Source organism: Zootermopsis nevadensis, unplaced genomic scaffold (genome assembly GCF_977971745.1).
Source record: "Zootermopsis nevadensis isolate Lab colony 2312 unplaced genomic scaffold, Znev_1.0 Znev_ptg000008l, whole genome shotgun sequence".
NCBI lineage: Eukaryota > Metazoa > Arthropoda > Insecta > Blattodea > Termopsidae > Zootermopsis > Zootermopsis nevadensis.
This window is the reverse complement of record NW_028259140.1, coordinates 12,897,981-12,915,701: the sequence shown is the minus strand read 5'-3', so window position 1 is coordinate 12,915,701 and position 17,721 is coordinate 12,897,981. Positions and strand designations below refer to the sequence as shown.

Sequence of the window (17,721 nt, the reverse complement as noted above, 5' to 3'; positions counted from 1 at the left end):
GGGCCCTTTTAAAAGCAACTGAATTCTAGGTACAACATAAGACATTTCAAAAGTAAAATATTTCAACATATCAAAGGACTTCCATTTTACCTTGAAATCAAAGCATAATATCTTGCATTTCGTCAAGTTTTTATTTTAAAATACTATTGGACTTGAAAATGAAACAGTTAATTGAACTAAGAAAAAGGATTCAATTTGAATAAATGCAGTGGTGAAGTTCATGAGGATGCACCAGATATGAACGTCATATATCCGGCAGTCCTCCAAATTAAAGTAGCTAAAACAAAATTGGCTTCTAGTTCAGAGATTACTGGGAAAGTAACAAACAAACGATTATATCGTACTCGATTGTCCTCTGGTCATGTTGGCAGTTGTTACTTTAAGATTCCAGCATTCTTAGTGATAATAATCATGGTTAGAGTGGAATGTATGTAAACTGGATTCCAATTTACTTCACTTTCTTTTTAAATAAAATGATAAGGATGGTGATAAGATAATTAATGAAACGTATGTTAAAAATATACTATATCGAGATCAGTAATTACTTGTGGGTTCTTGTTGGAACTGGATTCATGAATCACTCATTTTCATCATAAATTATTATTCTTGAACCAATGCTCTTTTTGACAACAATCGCACATGTAAAACGACTGTTTTCTCCATTTGTGTTCAAGTGGAAGTATGTCGGTCTCTGTTACACTTGTCTTTCTCTGCATGTCCCTCTCTTTCTTTCTATATTACCAAACTCCGTGGAAACAACCTAACAATTAGCTTGTTAACTGAGCAAAGAAATGGATGGTGCTAAGCTGTCCTCATGTCTGGTCTGATCCAGTTTACTTGGCGATGTCACAGAATTTCACAGAAGAAAATTACTCTCACTTGCATGCCTCTGCATGACCTGAGGCTGAGTCTTGTGGTTCATAAAAACCAATCTGAGCAAATAACAATAAAACTATAAGAATAAGTAACACTATAAATCTAATCTCTTCCAAAGAATTTTTTTAAAATCCAGTAATGCAGAAAATCACTTTGTCTAAAGTCTGTTACTTCAATAGCAGATTAATATTTTTATCTGGGTGTGAGCCACTGTTTGACAGCTGCATATCTGATAATCATATCAGTCAGAAATTGTAGTAAAATGCAAGTGAACATGCAGTAGTTCAGTCTGATGGTATCTGCAAGCAGGTAACCAAATTAAGAAACTGAAACTCCCAGCAACACTAAAAAAAGAAAACTCCTAAGATTACTCTTTTTATTCTTGTATAGGTTCATGTTTTGAAATCGGGAAGAGTGTAGGAATTTCTGAAATGGCCACCAGACCAGTGGACCAACAGCTAAGTGTAGAATATAATACACCAACTCCTGTAAAACCAACATCCACTGAAGTGTTATTTATTATGGTTTAGTAAAACTAAAAAATTAATAATTAAATAAGTAAATAAATGAGCAAAGAATTGAAAGAACAATCAAGGACACAAAATTCCATCCACACAATTGTCTTTGTTTTCACCAGTTCACTGATTTACTCCAATATACGTTTTGATCGAAAACGAACCGTCTTCAGGTGGTGTTATATTTAGGACACTACTGACTGTTGGAACAATGTTAATATTTAAATTACATTAGAAGTTACAGATTGATTAAAAATTAAATAATTCAACAAAATGCATGTGTTAAATGTGACTGACAAGACTTTTACTACAAGGATTCTGCTTTACATTGGTATTTTTATCTACCCTTGAAGATTGGAGGCAGCAAGGACCTCTGGAATGTCAGTAAACTTCTACAAGACTACACAGTGCTAACCCTGATGACGGCCATCTTCAAGTTAATGAGCTGTTTACGCAGGGACCTCAGTACATTTTCAACATATTTCAGCTCTCAATGAACACATTGTCACCAAGCTCTTCTCAGTTGTTGGATTATGTGTCCTTGTCCCCACTGGCATCGATACAATGAGCATTGGTTCTCAGAAATTACATATTTTAATAAGAAAAACCTTTCTGAAAGGATATATGGCTTTTAGAAAAGAAACAATTTTCATGGTCTACTTTGTTCGCACAAGTACAGCTGTCTCTTCATAAATTTAGTGTCTGTGGTTTGAAAGACAAATATAGTTTTTCAAATGGATGCGCTTTTATTTAAATGCCCAGAATTGAACCTGGACACCAAGGGGTAAAGTTGTTACTTAAATTGTGTGGGATAAAGGAGAAGTGTTTTATTCCAGTAACTGAAAAGTTACACTGTGACACAAAATATCTACAGCTTAATACTAATGAACATAAAATATTTACAACTTACATATATACAACTACATACAAACAAATATTACAAATGTGACTTCAACTTACAATCAGATGAGAGTTTCAAGATTGCGCTACTTACATCCATCACTTAGCGACATTTTCTAACAATCATGACCTTGCCAGTTGGTCTTCTTTTGATGTTAAGAGTTTCACCTTTTGCAAGAGCCACCGACAAGTTGGAAACTAAAGGCAGTTGACACAAAACAAAATAACAAGCTAATGTACTGGGTCTACGAACATTAAATTCTGATCAAACTTTCTGAAACTGTTATTATTAACGATAACATAAATAACTCTGCAATATAATTTTGTAGCATCCACTGAAGTTCATATACAATATATAAAATCAACAACCATTAAATTTCTTACAGAAGAATATCAATTTAACCATAAGTACTCAGCTGTAAGCCACAAAGAAAATGTAAAACATTTTTGAGTTATTCAGACAAACCATGCCGCCACACTAATTCATCTTAATAAATTGTATGTATTAAATTTTATGTACAACCAATAAAACCATGACACAGCATACAACACGACTATCACAAAATATCACTGACGTAATAATTATTGCCCTACATCCTTATTCAGGTCCAACACTGCTACAATATTAAAGCGAGATCAAGACACAAACATCTGAATAATTGAAGATTTCCATCTTCTGGGTTGCTGCGCTGAGTAGTCTGGTCGATGTTAACCAACATTTCTGAGGTCATACTGCCTCCGTCATCAGGGCGATGATCATACCCCTGATGATGAAGGCAGTATGACCTCTGAACGTTGGTAAACATCGACCAGACTACACAGCGCAACAACCCAGAAGACATAAAACTTCATACTCACCGCTGTGAAAACCTCAAATCTTACATCTGAATAATTGTGTTGTATAATTTGAAGCTCATCCCAGAAACTTCTGTGTCGAAAGTACTGTCAACTCAGATCATTATAATAATCTTGGGTTCAGAGAAGCATTGCAAAATCAGTCTGTAAGACTGACTGGAAGACCATTTAACTGTCATCAGTAATATTTTGTGATAATACACAGTGATTAAACTAGTGAAATGCAATTCCTTTAATACACCATGCCCTAAGGGTGATGGACTAAGGAGTAATACAGAGTGACCTGTACCCAGCTGCTCTTGGAAAATTTTTTGAGAGTTGAGCATAGAACGAGACATAAAATGCCAATGGAATGACCCACAATGGACACAGTCAAATGCCAAGGAGAACATTTTCACATCAATACATAAGCTCACCATCTAATAACCCTCATGTTCATCCAATTAATCAATTATTTAGAGAAAGACAAATTTACATAACAAGAGACTTCAGGTACAGCCCAGAGGAAAAGATGAGAAAATAAACTTCCTCAATGAGGAGCTGAAACTGTTATCACATTTAGTGTACTTCTCTGCCTCGTACTTCCATCACCAACAAAATTTTTAATTTCAGAAGTATGGAGGGTAAGTCTTTAAAGCAGAAATATCTATGCTAGTGCCTCACCTTGCTGATCACCACGTCTAATAATACTACTACGACAAATAAAATACTACTTATTTTTGATATATCTGTAACTTTAATGAAATATTTGCTACTCCCTAATCAGAGAAACTGGAATGCTTGTGGTGCCAAACAGCAAAGCATCTACGACAGACTTGAATGCTCCCAAATTCTAACACAGTTAAAACATTTTCCCCTTCAATGCAATTTTCGTGCAACATTTTAGCCTAACTTACACTAAAAATAGCACAGAGTTTGAAGGGTTAACACAGGTTTGCTCTACCTTTACTTCATATGTGCTGTATGTCAGAGTTGAGTAAATACTTGTGATGTAGGCGGCCTGGTAGGCAAGTGATGTTGTGTGCATGCATAACCCCCCAATTCCTCAATGAAGAACGGTGGTCTTTAGTACAAATATATTTCTCACATGTCTTCGTTGCTTTCTGTTGCTCGTAATATCGTTATCAGTTTATTTACTTTTTCATTTTTTTTTGACTTCCAATGTTAGAAAGTATTACCACTAAAGTTTGCTTCATATTAAAACAAGCAGAACTTTTCTTGGCATGCCAGTAATGCAGCACGTGACCTCTAAAGCTGCGTACATCACAAGGACTTACTTAACTCTCACATAGTACAGTTGCCACAGCAATCCCTTGTCAGGTAAAGCCACACTTTATCCTGTGCCCTAACCACTTGCTCGAGCCTGAATGGAAACTATGAGAAAATGTTACTTGCTTAAACCATGTTTTCTTTACAAAGCATTACTTTTAAAAATATTCAACAATAATATTAAACTAGTCCAGTTCCCTTGCAATCACATACCACATCTTTGCAGTACAAACAAAACGGAATTTATCTGAATTTATAAAAGTGCATGACATCATGTAATATACCAAACACCACAACCAATCATTTACAGAGGAATGTAAACACTGTCTAGTTCTCCTTCTTCATGCGGGTACTTGTCATGCGATAAATTATGGAGTCTCGTCCTGGATCCATGTCAGCAATGAACACTGGAACAACACGGTAATAAAGAGTCTTGAGACATTCAGTTAACTCAGCATGATTAAGGAATATAAAAGTTTGGTACTCTCCTCAGAAAAACAAGCCACCAGAACCTGCCTTGAGGCGGCTTCATTCAGTTAACCTGAAACAGCCTTCTCCCATAAAAATACATGTTAGAACTATCCTCCCACTTTCAAAATGTTCTCTTTTTGAGAGTTCCACTTGAAAATTTTGTATGGATTTCCAATTTGTCTCATATCTGCTACAGGTACCACCAGCCTCAAATTCCTTGATTCGTCACTCTCATTCTGCAGTACAACAAACAAAAAGCATCTAATGAAGTGTGACCAATGTCTGTGCGTACGTTGTGCATCACACAGTACTCTGCCAGTACAAATATTAATGCATTTCTCCATCAAATATCCTTTAAAGGTTAAGTATATACCCTTCCACTCGCTCAAACAATGACACAGTTCACCTGTGCAGTAGTCCAACAGCAATTCAGATGAGAGAGGGTGAAATAAGGAAACAAAACTTTGTTTTCCCACGCAGATTACTTTGTATGCCTGCTCTAAGTTAACTACTGCTAAAGCTAAATTGTATACAAGTTTTCAGCCCTGCACCCGCCTGCCAGTTTACATTCAAGGGAAACCACTCATTCCACTGCTAAAACATCGATAATGATGTGACCTTCCAACAAAGTATTTTACCTCTTAATATTTCATGCAGTTCCCCACTTAATGGTACCTGCACCTTGTTGTGGTGGTGAGGCTTGAGTACCTCAGTGACCCCAAGAGCTATGCTGGCGGTAGCACAGCTACTGGTAGGGCTTCCCTAGCAAGATAGGTCGAGGGGGAGAGGTCACACTAAGATAGATACCCTGGTCCTCCAGGTTGGGGGTTGGTCGCAAGGCTAACAACCTTGCACCGTAAAAAGGAAGACGTTTCGAAACCTCAATCAAAGCCTCGGACAGACGGACCTAACAGAGGACCAAATGGAAGACGAGAATTGAGGATGCCATGGACCGAATACGGACCAGAGAGCCATAGAAGAAGAAGATTTCATGCAGTTTCATTCAATTCTTTTGTGAAACAATTGTGTATATACTTACTACCACTGAAATATTTACATTGTTTCATAATTCAAAAAACACAACAGAACACTTCCTAATCAATTTAATAAAGACCCATTACCTTGCAATTAACTAAGTGGAACCATTTTTTGTGGATGCAAATTTGGAGAAAATGTGCAGCTTATATTTAAGGAACATAGTGCACCAATGAAATAATACAATTACAAGAGTCAATAAGAATTCTGAATATTTAAATTCCTTATGTAAATCAGACCAGAATCAACGTGAATCTGTATGATTACCACTACAAACTCCCGTACTAACAAGGGGACTCCGTTAATTGTTAGCCTCCGACTTGGCTCTGGTTTTGCAGTATTGCAGTGGATCTTCCTCTGATTTTTTGACCAAAATATTAGGTGTTGGCACTCCACCGTTTCTTTGTAATACAATTTCATTTTCCACTTCATTCACTGCTACTTCATAAGTCTCATTAAAGAAATCAATCCTAAGCTCTCCAAGGCAGCCCAGTTGGTAGTATGTTTGCTTATGGTGTGGATGACACAACTTCAAATTTTACACAGGTATTCTTTTTAATTCCCATATCTGTAGTGATTAAGTCGGATCCAAAAATCATTTATGTTTTTAAGTCATTTCATTTGTTTTGTTTGAAAATGAGAGGAGCATAGTTGATTTCTCAAAGTATTATGGCCGAAATTAAATTATTGCTACGTAATGCCACTAGCATTCATATTCTTTGGCAAAGGTGGTGGTTGTATTCAGTTTATTCTTATTCTTCCAAGGGTACAAAGTCACACACAAATTTTATATGTGTGAAACTGGAAAATTCCACTTTGTTAGGAGCACAGGGAGTGATGAAGACATAATCAATTTCCTGTCAGTCTTGACAGTGTACACCAAAACAAATTCTGAGCAATGGAACAGGAAACACCTTTCACACTAACAAACCAACGAACTCCTCCAATTCTCAAATATGAATAAAGGAAAAATGATATGATATATTATGGACTCCATAGCCATTACAGACCTGGTGATAAAAAAGATAAAACATTATTCTACTTGGGAGCTGAACCCAGGTCACCTACACTGTAGGCAGTCACACTACCAACTGAGCTATGGCAGTGAGCTTAATGAAAATTTTTAAGTAACAGTTGATACAAAGGAAAAGAAAATTGCATATTACCCAGAAGGGGTCCGCAGTTGCCGTGCGGTCTGAGGCGTAGGCCTTGTGCCGCTTGGTCACTGGGACCATGGGTTCAAATCCCACTCAAGCCATGGATGTTTGTCCGCGTTTTTCTGTATTGTGCTGTCCTGCGACGGGCTGATCCCTCGTCCAAGGAGTCCTACCAAAATGTCTAGAGATCAAGCCAACGAAAAGTTGGGACCTGCAGTGCTCAGACACTTGAAGAATGGGTCGTTCCCAGTATCCAGTATATTACCCAGAAACACTGGAGTGCCAACACCTAATATTTTGGTCAAAAAAATCAGATGAAGGTCCACTGCAATATCGAAAAAGCAGAGCCAAGTAACAATCAACCGAGTCCCCTTCTAAGTGAAAATCAGAATTATTTACAGATTCCAGTCAGCAGCATCACTGCTCTGTCCCTGTTGAATATATCCAAAACTATTGGTTGATCTAACAGTAAACCCTATCTAACCTTAAAACTGCACTGATCAGAAATAAACAATGTGTTTTTGTGATATCAACTGAAATTCTGCCGAGTGTGAATGTCAGGCTCAATCTCATATGTCACCAAAAAATCTTCCTGTCATGTGTCAAATTACTGATATAGAAAGCAGCATCACGTGTACATATAGGCAGGTCTTCTATAAAACTCTTGACTAACAAATATAAATCTCTACAGTGTACAAACCAATTCATATGAAGTAAAATATGGAATAAAAAATTATGTAAAAGCAAAATAAAAGTGACACAATTAATAAGTACAGAATGCTCTAAAATGAGGTTAACAGGCTAATTCAGATATTCAACTCACATGAAATTGCAAGAAGGGAAAACGTAAATGCAACTCCAAACCAAAGAAAGATGTTGAAGATAACTGGATAGTCCGGGCTATACTCTGGGGCAAGATTCAGGTCTGCTTGCGGATCTTCCTGCAAAAAAAAAAAAACGTAACAAATTATGTTAATTGAAAGAGGCATAACCATGTCACTGGTTACAATAACCAATAGCTCAACACACTTATCTATCTATGGCAACAAATGTAATACAATAACAATTTACAATATCATTCAAAAACTGTGGCTAATACACTGTCAGACAGAAATGGTAATAAGTTATCATAAACTTAAAGTTTAGAACAAGTAAGGAATGTATAATCTGAAGACAACTGTCTTCTGGATTGTTGTGCTGTGTAGAAGTTTATTCATGTTTGAGACCGAGTCCTTGCACACGGCACCTCTGAAATATTGTTCTACTACTAGACTACACTGTGCAACATCACGGAAGACAGTCACCTACACACTTGCTGCCATGAGAGCCTCCCATCTCGCAACGCATAATTTGTAATTGAAAAGTTCCACTTTTTATGGTTACTGATGAAGTTTGCATCATCCGCCCAGCATATTTTATTGCAATGTCAGTTGACTTAATTAGACAGTCAAATTCCCTGAGTCTGTGCCAGTTCTGAGTCAATCGTTGAGTACGCTGCAAGCTACCTCGGCCCCTCACAGAAGAAACAACTGACTTGGAAGTCCCTTACATCATCAAACTAAAGTGCAGTTGCTTGTCCTCCCCCCCTTCCTCCTATTATTCCTTTCATGTTGCTCTTTTTCTCTCGTGTACATCACCAAAGTCTAACAGGCAATGCTGTGGGCTTAACAGCTGCTTTTTACAGGTCTGTCAAGCCCCTCAGAATCTGTGTAATTTCACAAGAGTAAAAAGAGTATCTGATGCAGAAGAAATTGAATACAATAAATCTAGAATTTTATTCCAGTGTGTTGAGTTTTAAGTATGTTGGTTACAGGAGCCATGAAAAATGTGGGGCTTCTTGTCGACATGGGACAAGGGCTTACAGTGAACAAAAACAAATTATTTAATGTCTGTGTAACAAATTTAGTTTATATTATTTTTAAGATGTGTGACTGTAGTCTGATGATCACAGACATTACATTAACTTCCTCAGCTCAAAGTTAGCTGAATAGTACTCACTGCGTCTGCCATGAGGCTGCGAGTCCTCCTTGTGTGACTGACATCGCTGCAGACTGTGGCAACAACCACCTGTGCAAACAAGAACCACAATTGTTACAGTCTGTATCATACTCTGTTCTGCTTTTAAACCTGTGGACACAGGCCATTCTTCACTCCATAATGATATCAACACATTCACAAAAAATATTTTTGTCTTCAAAACTAATAGGCAAAATTCCATGAATCTTGGTTCATATGTAATGCATACGAGAAGCTACCTAGTGGCATAGTCAGATTTGTTATATCCTACATCTTTGAAAATATAGAAAAGAAAACTTCGTAAATTTGCATTAAAAATCACAACTTACAGTTATGCAAGATATGTTGGTTATAAAAATAACTCACTGAAAATTTAAAGAGGAAACAATATTTTTCCTTACATGCAGTATAAATTTCAGCTTTTTTTAATCAATGTCTAAGTTGTGAGTTTAGAAAAAATTATCACAAATAACAGGGGCATTTGAGATGATAAGCAGAAAAAGAGAAGTTTCTTTTCCATGGTTGGTTACACATATTTTGCTTGTCTTTATGCCTATAACAACAGCACCTGGTTCAATACAGCAGCTTTGCCATTATTAAGATGTTATGATCAACGAGAAAGAGAATCAGTTAAAAACCTGAGCACTATTTATTCTCTTTTGTAATAAGTGAACAACTTTACTAGTTTGTCTGTTGTTATTAATTAAAATATAAAAAGCTGTTTCACGTTATTTTAGGTGTACTGCGTTAAGAAGTAGGTATTCTTTGGTTTTTTGAATTCATAGAGCACTCATGTTTTGTATTACACTGTGCAAGCCTCCTGTAATTGATAAAGCTCCTTTCTGCTGTAAGAAAATAAACAATCAAACAAATGTGCACAGTTAGTTAATTAGTTCCTTTTGGAAATCAGACAGAAAACTTTGCCTGCACCCCCCATGAGGTTGAAAAGTAAGAACAGTTATATGGGCCATATGTCCATCCTAGATCCGTTATACCACTGACCCGATTCTTGTAGGCATGAACATAAGCTTTCTTGACAACGTTTATCACATCTTGGAGAATCTGCTTTGCTTCTTTTGCAGCCTCAGAATCAGGGCCATGAAAATCAACCACAGGGTGTAATGAGCGCACCACCTTCCAGTAGACATCAGGCACACCATCCCTGTACACAAGCCCCGATTCTACCTGATACAAAAAACAGAACACTGGCATCATTAATAAAACATCACAATATCCTGTATTCCTCAATCAAATTAAGTAACTTCTATTATAACAAGCTCTTGGGCTGACACACAAAAGAACACAGCACCCAAAAGCTTGTTTAAATGAGACGACGTTAAAGCTTGGCCAACAAAAGTTACTACTTGCCACTCGTCACAGAACATCCACATTAAATTCACATGGTATCTGGTTCAACAGTTCTCCTTTATCCATCCTCAAGGTCGATATCCATCATATGACAACACAAAATACTAACAACTGCTACAGCATCTTACCAGGTTTGCAACACTGCTGAGTACCATCATTTCATCAAGGAACTGTTTGTCTTCTGACACAGTTGGGTCCAAGTACTTGACAGTCCAATTGGTGGGGGTGTCCTTATAATCGCCAAAGAAACTACGATATGGCTTACCCTGTGGAACAATACATCAGAACATTACATACATTAAACAATGAAGAACAGTGGATTTTACTGTAATAATGAATCCATTTCCAGCAATGTTATAGGGAATAATTTTTAAACTCCTATGATACAAATCACATGTGCATATTATGGAAATATCCATGTTTAATGTTATTAGCAGGTAATTTTGTTTTAGTCAAAAAGAAAATTTTGTCTATGACCCTCTTGGTATGTAACAGCAACTATTGCATTCATCAATGTTTGCAGTCTTCATTGTCGACCAGCACGCACATCTTACAGATGATATGGAAGTACTGAAAATGGTTTTTAGTTGACCAATGCGATAACAGTCATATCTGACACTACATAAAGCTTGCAGATTAAATACAGACAGCATAGGAGAAAAAAGAGACAGTCAGATATTAAAAATATTTATTGCTGAAGGCCACAATATTTTATTTTGAATGCAAGTATTTTATTTCCTTGGTTAACTCACTGTCTTTCTTTTTCTGAACATTCCAATGGGGAAGAAAATCTTAACCGTTTATTGGCCTGTGACACACAAAAATTCTCTCACAACTGTATATCGATATAATTAACAATATTTCTTCTCACATTCCTCTGGTCACTTGTTACCGTATGTCATTGTTCGCTACTGCAAACTGGTAACAAATTACTGCATGCTTTGTGTGGCATCTGCTGCCATTTGGAACAAATAATGCAAACTCCTTGTGAAATAAAATGAGATTATATATTACAAAAACTTTGTACTTCAGAGGTATTTCAAATTTCTATATGTCCTGGATGCAAACAATTTTGATAATGTTACATATGGGAAAGGGTTGATACATAATTTTGTAAGGTAACAAAAATTTTGAACAAACAGAAGCACCTATGGGTGAGTACAATCACTCATTTGAAAGCAAAATGTTGCCATGATGTCCATAAAAATAACAGTTTTGCAATCACACTTACAAAAACTGAAACATACTATTTTTGGCAACCAATGTTGAGCATTAACATGTAGAAACCTATTCTCTTGCACTGTGCAGGAGTATGTGCACATAGCAAACCATGGACAAGCTAGCTAACAGTCTCTTGTTCAGATGCAGTGCTTCCATTCCGTAAACGCCGGTAATACTTGGAAGTGAATACGTGAGGTTAGTGTTTGGCAACACTCTTAAAAACATCTTCACTGATATGGCAGACAACATTACTTTTGGGCATAAAATTGCTTCATTAATGTAACAGTTACAAACAATTAGAGATTACTGTAAGTTGCTCTGAAATAGTAATGATGTTATAGTATAAATATGCACCATCTATAAAAGAAACCTCTGAACTTTATACTCTTCACAGCCTAAATAATTTAATTTCAATTGCAAATTATGTAATATGTTAAAGTACGAAATTACTTTCATTGGAATGATATTTATGAAATGTGATTCATATATTAATAATACCTTCAATTTTGCATTGTCCAACAGGCCATTCTCAATTAAAAATATTATTTCCACAATATAATGGCTGATATGATGTTTGAATATGTAAAATGTAGTTAGTATTTATCACCAAATTAAAATTTGTTTAGAAATTGGAAAAATTTCTTGCAAGATAGAACTTAAAAGCATGTTAGTCCAGTCTGGAAAGGATACAACTTTGTACAACACCATAAGACATGATGGGCTATGCGACTAATGACCTGGCACATCTAGTGATACATTCTGCAGAAGTTGGCAGAAATGTATCCATGCTTATATATAAAAGGCTTCAATGCGATGAAAGTTCACTGTGAACATCCCTCTGACAACACTATAAAAAAAAAGCAGAATCCACCTGTTCGGCAAAATCCATTCGCAGCAATGTGGCATTCTGGCGTGGATAACGCTTCAGCACACGATCATGCAGAGCTTGCCAGGTCACTGACTCATCCTCATCTGTGATCAGTGGATAGCGGTGACCCTCCTGCCATCCCAGGGTGGAAACCCCATCAACCACCACCACTACAACTGCTTCCGCAAATGAGAATGGGTTTGACACTGATAATCCTCGCCAATCACTACCCTGCAATGGGAAGAAAGAAAGAAAACATATCAAACAGGGAGCCTGTGCAACACTGGCTGAATAAACTGCTGTAACAGACTAAGCACACAGCAATATTGGGAAGTGCTTAATTTAAAATTACAGAAGCCCCCACCCCCTCGGGCTCTATTTCCAGTGCGGCAGCTCATCACATAGTAAAGCAAAGTGGCTGAGCCATTACAATGTATAACCACAAATTTACAGCAAGACTAATGGTTCATCTTTAATTAACACATTACATTTACATTTATTACTGTGATATCTTTCCTATCAACTCCACAGCCTGTAAAAGAAGAAAACAGAAGTATTAAATGTTTTCATTCTTAAATAATTCTTCCCTCTTGTAGCTTCTTAAAAAAGATGTTCTATTACTTTCACGGCTGCCTCAGCCCAGTTCAAATAGTCACTAGTTTAGAATCACGTCAAGGTCAAACATTCAGTAACAGAGTCAACAATACATGATCTGTGGCTTACATTAATAATACTATAATTTTCCTTGCAATTCGACTGTCCAGATCCCACTTTACTTCTGTTGTTAAAGAGCATTCTACTCAAATTGAATGATAAACTGATAGCCTACCATCTATCCTATAGTACAGATATGATTAATAGTCCAGCATCTGAAAAAGCAGTATGTTATAGCAAAGAAATGCACTTGACATTAGAACATTTATGTTACAAAGATGTGAGATGTTTTTAGTTTTGGAAAGGAACATTTAGATGGGGATGGAGCAGATGTTAGGTTATTCATGTAACAGAAACCAAAATGGTAAAATCCTTTAAATTATAAACTTCAAACATAAAAAATGTGAGACTTTCTATTATATTTCATCTATTGAAAAGCTTTGTGATTGGTATAAAGGACATAAAATTACAGCAGGTTAACATGTTAACTAATGTTCTGGGTATGTCACATAAGGAATTAAATCAAATGGAGAAATGACACACATAACATGAAGCAGAAGAAAAAGAGCAGAAGTGGGAATGCTGGAACACATTCAAATTAGCTTTTAAGCTAGTCAAGTTTTAGCAAAATTCTACAACACAATCGAGAATATACCACCATTGCTTTTCAGCTTTGACGTGCCCTCAGAAAGGTCCAAGGAAATCAGGAAGGACAGAACTGAATGGGACACTTCAGCTTCCTTTCTATGTTTATGATAAATTACTGAGTACACAGATAAATAAGACAAAGAAAATGCAGATATTCTATTAGATGCTAGTGAGGAGGCTGGTTTAGAACAAAACACAGGGAAAACTAACCAGAACATGGAATAAACTAAATATAAAATACTAGTTAATGAATCCATTGAAAATAGGACAACTTCAAATATTTGAAAATTACAGTAACAGATAAAAATTACATGAACGAATAAATTAAGAGCTGCTTAAATTTATGGAATATTTTATATAAATCAGTGCTTTATCCAATGCAAAAGTTGGTAGCTGTCCACAGTCCCCTAATTTTAGGAGCTCTCTCACAGAGTAAGTATCCATTATAAACTCCTTCACTTTATCACCCTGCAAACACTTTATAATGAGTATGATCCACACAGCTCATCACATAATTTTCTTCACTCAAATTTCTCCACTCATAATTCATGCAAAGGTCTGTATGTTATTTGACAATGTGCTGTACCTTTGTGATTGTGAATCCCATGCATACTGCGAATATCTCCTTCAACATGCTTTCATCTATCTGTTCATGGCCACTAAACTTTGTTGAGTCTGGCGAATCAAGGATAACGAGTTCACCAGCTCCATACGCTGTAACATGGAAGAGAAGGATGAAAGGATCACAATACAAGGCATTAGCTGACTCTGAAATGCTACATCACACAATGTCTCCCATATACTAATTTACTCTCAATAAAATAGAAGTGTTTTAAAACCTTAAAGTCATAATAAAGATCCCTCCTGGTAACTTCTAACTGTCACGCTTTTCCTTGCATGAGAGGAAAAGTTTTGATTATAAATATTTCTGACATCTACATTAGGTCCTTAGCTTAGACAGTATAGTAGCTGAATACGGGCTGGACGATCAGGGTTTGATCCTCAACAGGAGCAGAGGATTTTTGTTTAGCATCTGCATCAAAACCAGCTCTGGGGCCTACCCAGCCTCCTGTCCAATGGGTACCAGGGTTCCCTTCCACGGGGGTAAAACGTGACCACTTACCCCCAATCTAGTGCCAATAGAATAAGTAGGAGCTATACCTCCTCTCCCCTGTGAACTCACATGGTGCTTAATGGGATGGCTTTACCTTTCTTTATAGCATTAGGTCCTGCTCCTTTCACATACTAAGCCTAAGTATTACCTGGTCAATAGGCCAAAAACTATGGGATCATTAATGGACAAAAATCCAGATATAGAAGTAACTGTGCTGGCAGAAAACACATTGGATAGCACTTGTTCTAGGCTTGAAACATTACTAAGAAAGTTAAACTAGTACAAGAGAGAGGTGTCTCAAGAACAACTGCATGAAAAGCCACAAAACTGTATAAACTGCAACTGTACAAGACAATGAATGGTAGTTCAGTGCTTTGAAAGAACATGTTCTGGCTATGTCAATAAATTTTTGTAATTGGTTTCTTTTACCTGTACCTGATGGAGAACTTGATCGAAAATTAGTGTTTTTCCAAATGAAGCCTGGTTTTAATTACAATGAGAGGTACATTCTTGGAACAATCAATACCGGAGTGCAAAAAATTCAAGATTTATTAATAAACTTCCTCTTTGTAACAAAAAAAAATTGTGTAAGTGCATACAAGGTAACTGGACATATCTTTTATGCCAATCCAGTTAATGCTGCCAGGTATGTGAACAACATCCTAAGACAATTTTTTACCCAGCTAACAGAAGTAGAAAGGCTACACAGAGGTTTCAGCAACAGCTCATACAACATATTCAATTCAGAAGCAATGTGAAGGGGTTTAGCAACCACATAATTGTACATGGTCTGTGGCCCCACATTCCCTTGATTTCCTTCCATATATTTCTGGAGAAGTTTAAAAGATAAATTGTATAAGACACATCCCCACTCTCTGGAAGAACTAAGAAACAAAATCTGCTATGAGATTTCAACAATTTCTGGGGAAGAACTTCAGACAATTAACATTAACACTGAGTACATCTTGTCAGAAGGCAACATTTTCAGAATCTTCAGCACTATCAAAAATATTCTACCAATGAGCATTTTATGATGAGGGCACATAAGACTTCATCTGTTAATTCGTACAAGGCTTTATAGGCTGAGACCTTCCTAAATCCAAATTATTCCTCTGTGAGGATATTCTTATAGTTAAAAAGTAATCAAAGAAAAATATGTGCACAATTTTGGAAAATGATGTCAGAGATGAAACTGGCCTGTAACCGGAGCGGCAAGATTTTTCACCTTTACTATACAGAATATGTATATCGTTCTGAGATAGTTCCTTCGGCGAGTGACTGTTACAGATATAACTAACATGGTCTGAGTAAGTCTTTGAGTAATTTTGTCGTTATTTAAATATTCAGAAATATATAACATATTGCATAAACAACAACAAAATCCATACAATAGCAGCCAACTTACCTGCCACAACTACAGCTGCAACACACAAAAATATTTTCAACATTTTTGTACCAATACTATACACCTTCCACTACTCCCTTATCCTAATAGAATCATATGATCAATTACATTCACATATCGATTTAAACTGTCGATTAGTAATGTTGGTAGAAATCGATAATCGATATAGTGAGGTAGCATGTATCCCATACAGATGTCGCACGAATGCAACTGTCTTAAAAGGTTGGAACAAATTCACACTCCATTACAAGTCCAATAACATCATCCGTCTGGCAGACGAGACTTATTAAGACCAAGAACAAGATGGAAGGAGACATAACAAAGTAGAATATGGAACAGGCGATTCGTCTAATCTATGAAAGTAAGATTATGATCCTCATGCATTATCTTCGACGTACATTTAGGGGCATTACATTCGTCTTGTTCGGTAGTTCCTACTTTAACCACCAGGTCGTAGCACGTCAACATCTACCTTACGATTTCCTCATCCATCGTTCGGATATCACCGCAACAAGCAGCAGCGGTCTTTGGAATGAATAATCGAAATTCGCCTGAACCTGAGTGGTTTGACGGTGGTGTATCTGAGGGATGAATAGCTAGTAGGTGTAAAAAGAGATGCCTGTAAAAAAAACAGCTGATGGGACTTTATTGAGCCTAGAGGCAAATGCATTTTAAGGAAAATCTGAGCTCTGAAATAAGGGAAATGGTGTTGCAAGGAACTTTTTACTTAATTGCTTTGGATATCCTCGTAATTTATTTGATGGGAACTGGTTCTCGAGATATCTTGTGTGGCTGTCAACAACTTCAGAACTAATCAAAACTAACTCCCTGGTAACATAACACGGGCGAAAATTTGGAATGCTGTGGATTTGGTTACATCGCTGAGAGTGTTTACGGAAGATGTTGTTTTTGATCAGTTTTGAGGCTGAACTATTTGGATCCACTAACCACAATGTTGTAATTACACGAGAAGAAGGAAATTTGAATGAAATTAAGATTGTGGTTAAACTAATAAATATTTTCAAAGCATAAACAAGTTACAGAATTTGGTTAAATGCGAAACACTTGAATTTGGGTGTGAAACTGAAACGGTAAATGAATGGACCATAGTGAAATTAGATGCCCCTGTCGCAAGCCTACAATTTCAATAAACACGCACAATAATAGAAGTTCATTGGAAAGTCTGATTTGCGTTGATGATAATTTTAGACCTGGAAATGCAAAAATGCAAGAACCAATTAGAAGAAAATAAGGATATGGCAGAAAAAGAGTTTCGAATATTGTAGGTTAGGTTTTAACATAAAATTATATAACTTTAGAAAATAAAGTAATAAAATGGTTTTGCTTCA

General features: G+C 36.5%; 1 protein-coding gene across 1 annotated transcript; it reads right to left on the bottom strand.

Moving 5' to 3' along the window:
* Nucleotides 1-2,203: 2,203 nt before the first annotated feature.
* ATP6AP2 (ATPase H(+)-transporting accessory protein 2) lies at nucleotides 2,204-16,518 on the bottom strand. The gene is made up of 8 exons (XM_022062698.2): nucleotides 16,373-16,518; nucleotides 14,440-14,567; nucleotides 12,555-12,782; nucleotides 10,591-10,728; nucleotides 10,097-10,279; nucleotides 9,077-9,145; nucleotides 7,902-8,019; nucleotides 2,204-4,822 (listed from the first exon to the last, which is right to left on the bottom strand). The coding sequence occupies exons 1-8, from the start codon at nucleotides 16,413-16,415 to the stop codon at nucleotides 4,743-4,745; spliced, it is 987 nt and encodes a 328-aa protein (XP_021918390.2). The 5' UTR covers nucleotides 16,416-16,518; the 3' UTR covers nucleotides 2,204-4,742.
* Between the last annotated feature and the right edge of the window lie 1,203 nt (nucleotides 16,519-17,721).

Excerpts from the sequence above, each read along its gene's own strand:
- ATP6AP2 (XM_022062698.2), bottom strand. The coding sequence starts at position 16,415 with ATGTTGAAAATATTTTTGTGTGTTGCAGCTGTAGTTGTGGCAG. Across the intron at positions 10,280-10,590 it reads TCAGCAGTGTTGCAAACCTG|GTAGAATCGGGGCTTGTGTA; the intron begins GTAAGATGCTGT and ends TTTTTGTATCAG. Across the intron at positions 8,020-9,076 it reads GCAGCCTCATGGCAGACGCA|GAAGATCCGCAAGCAGACCT; the intron begins GTGAGTACTATT and ends TTTTTTTTGCAG.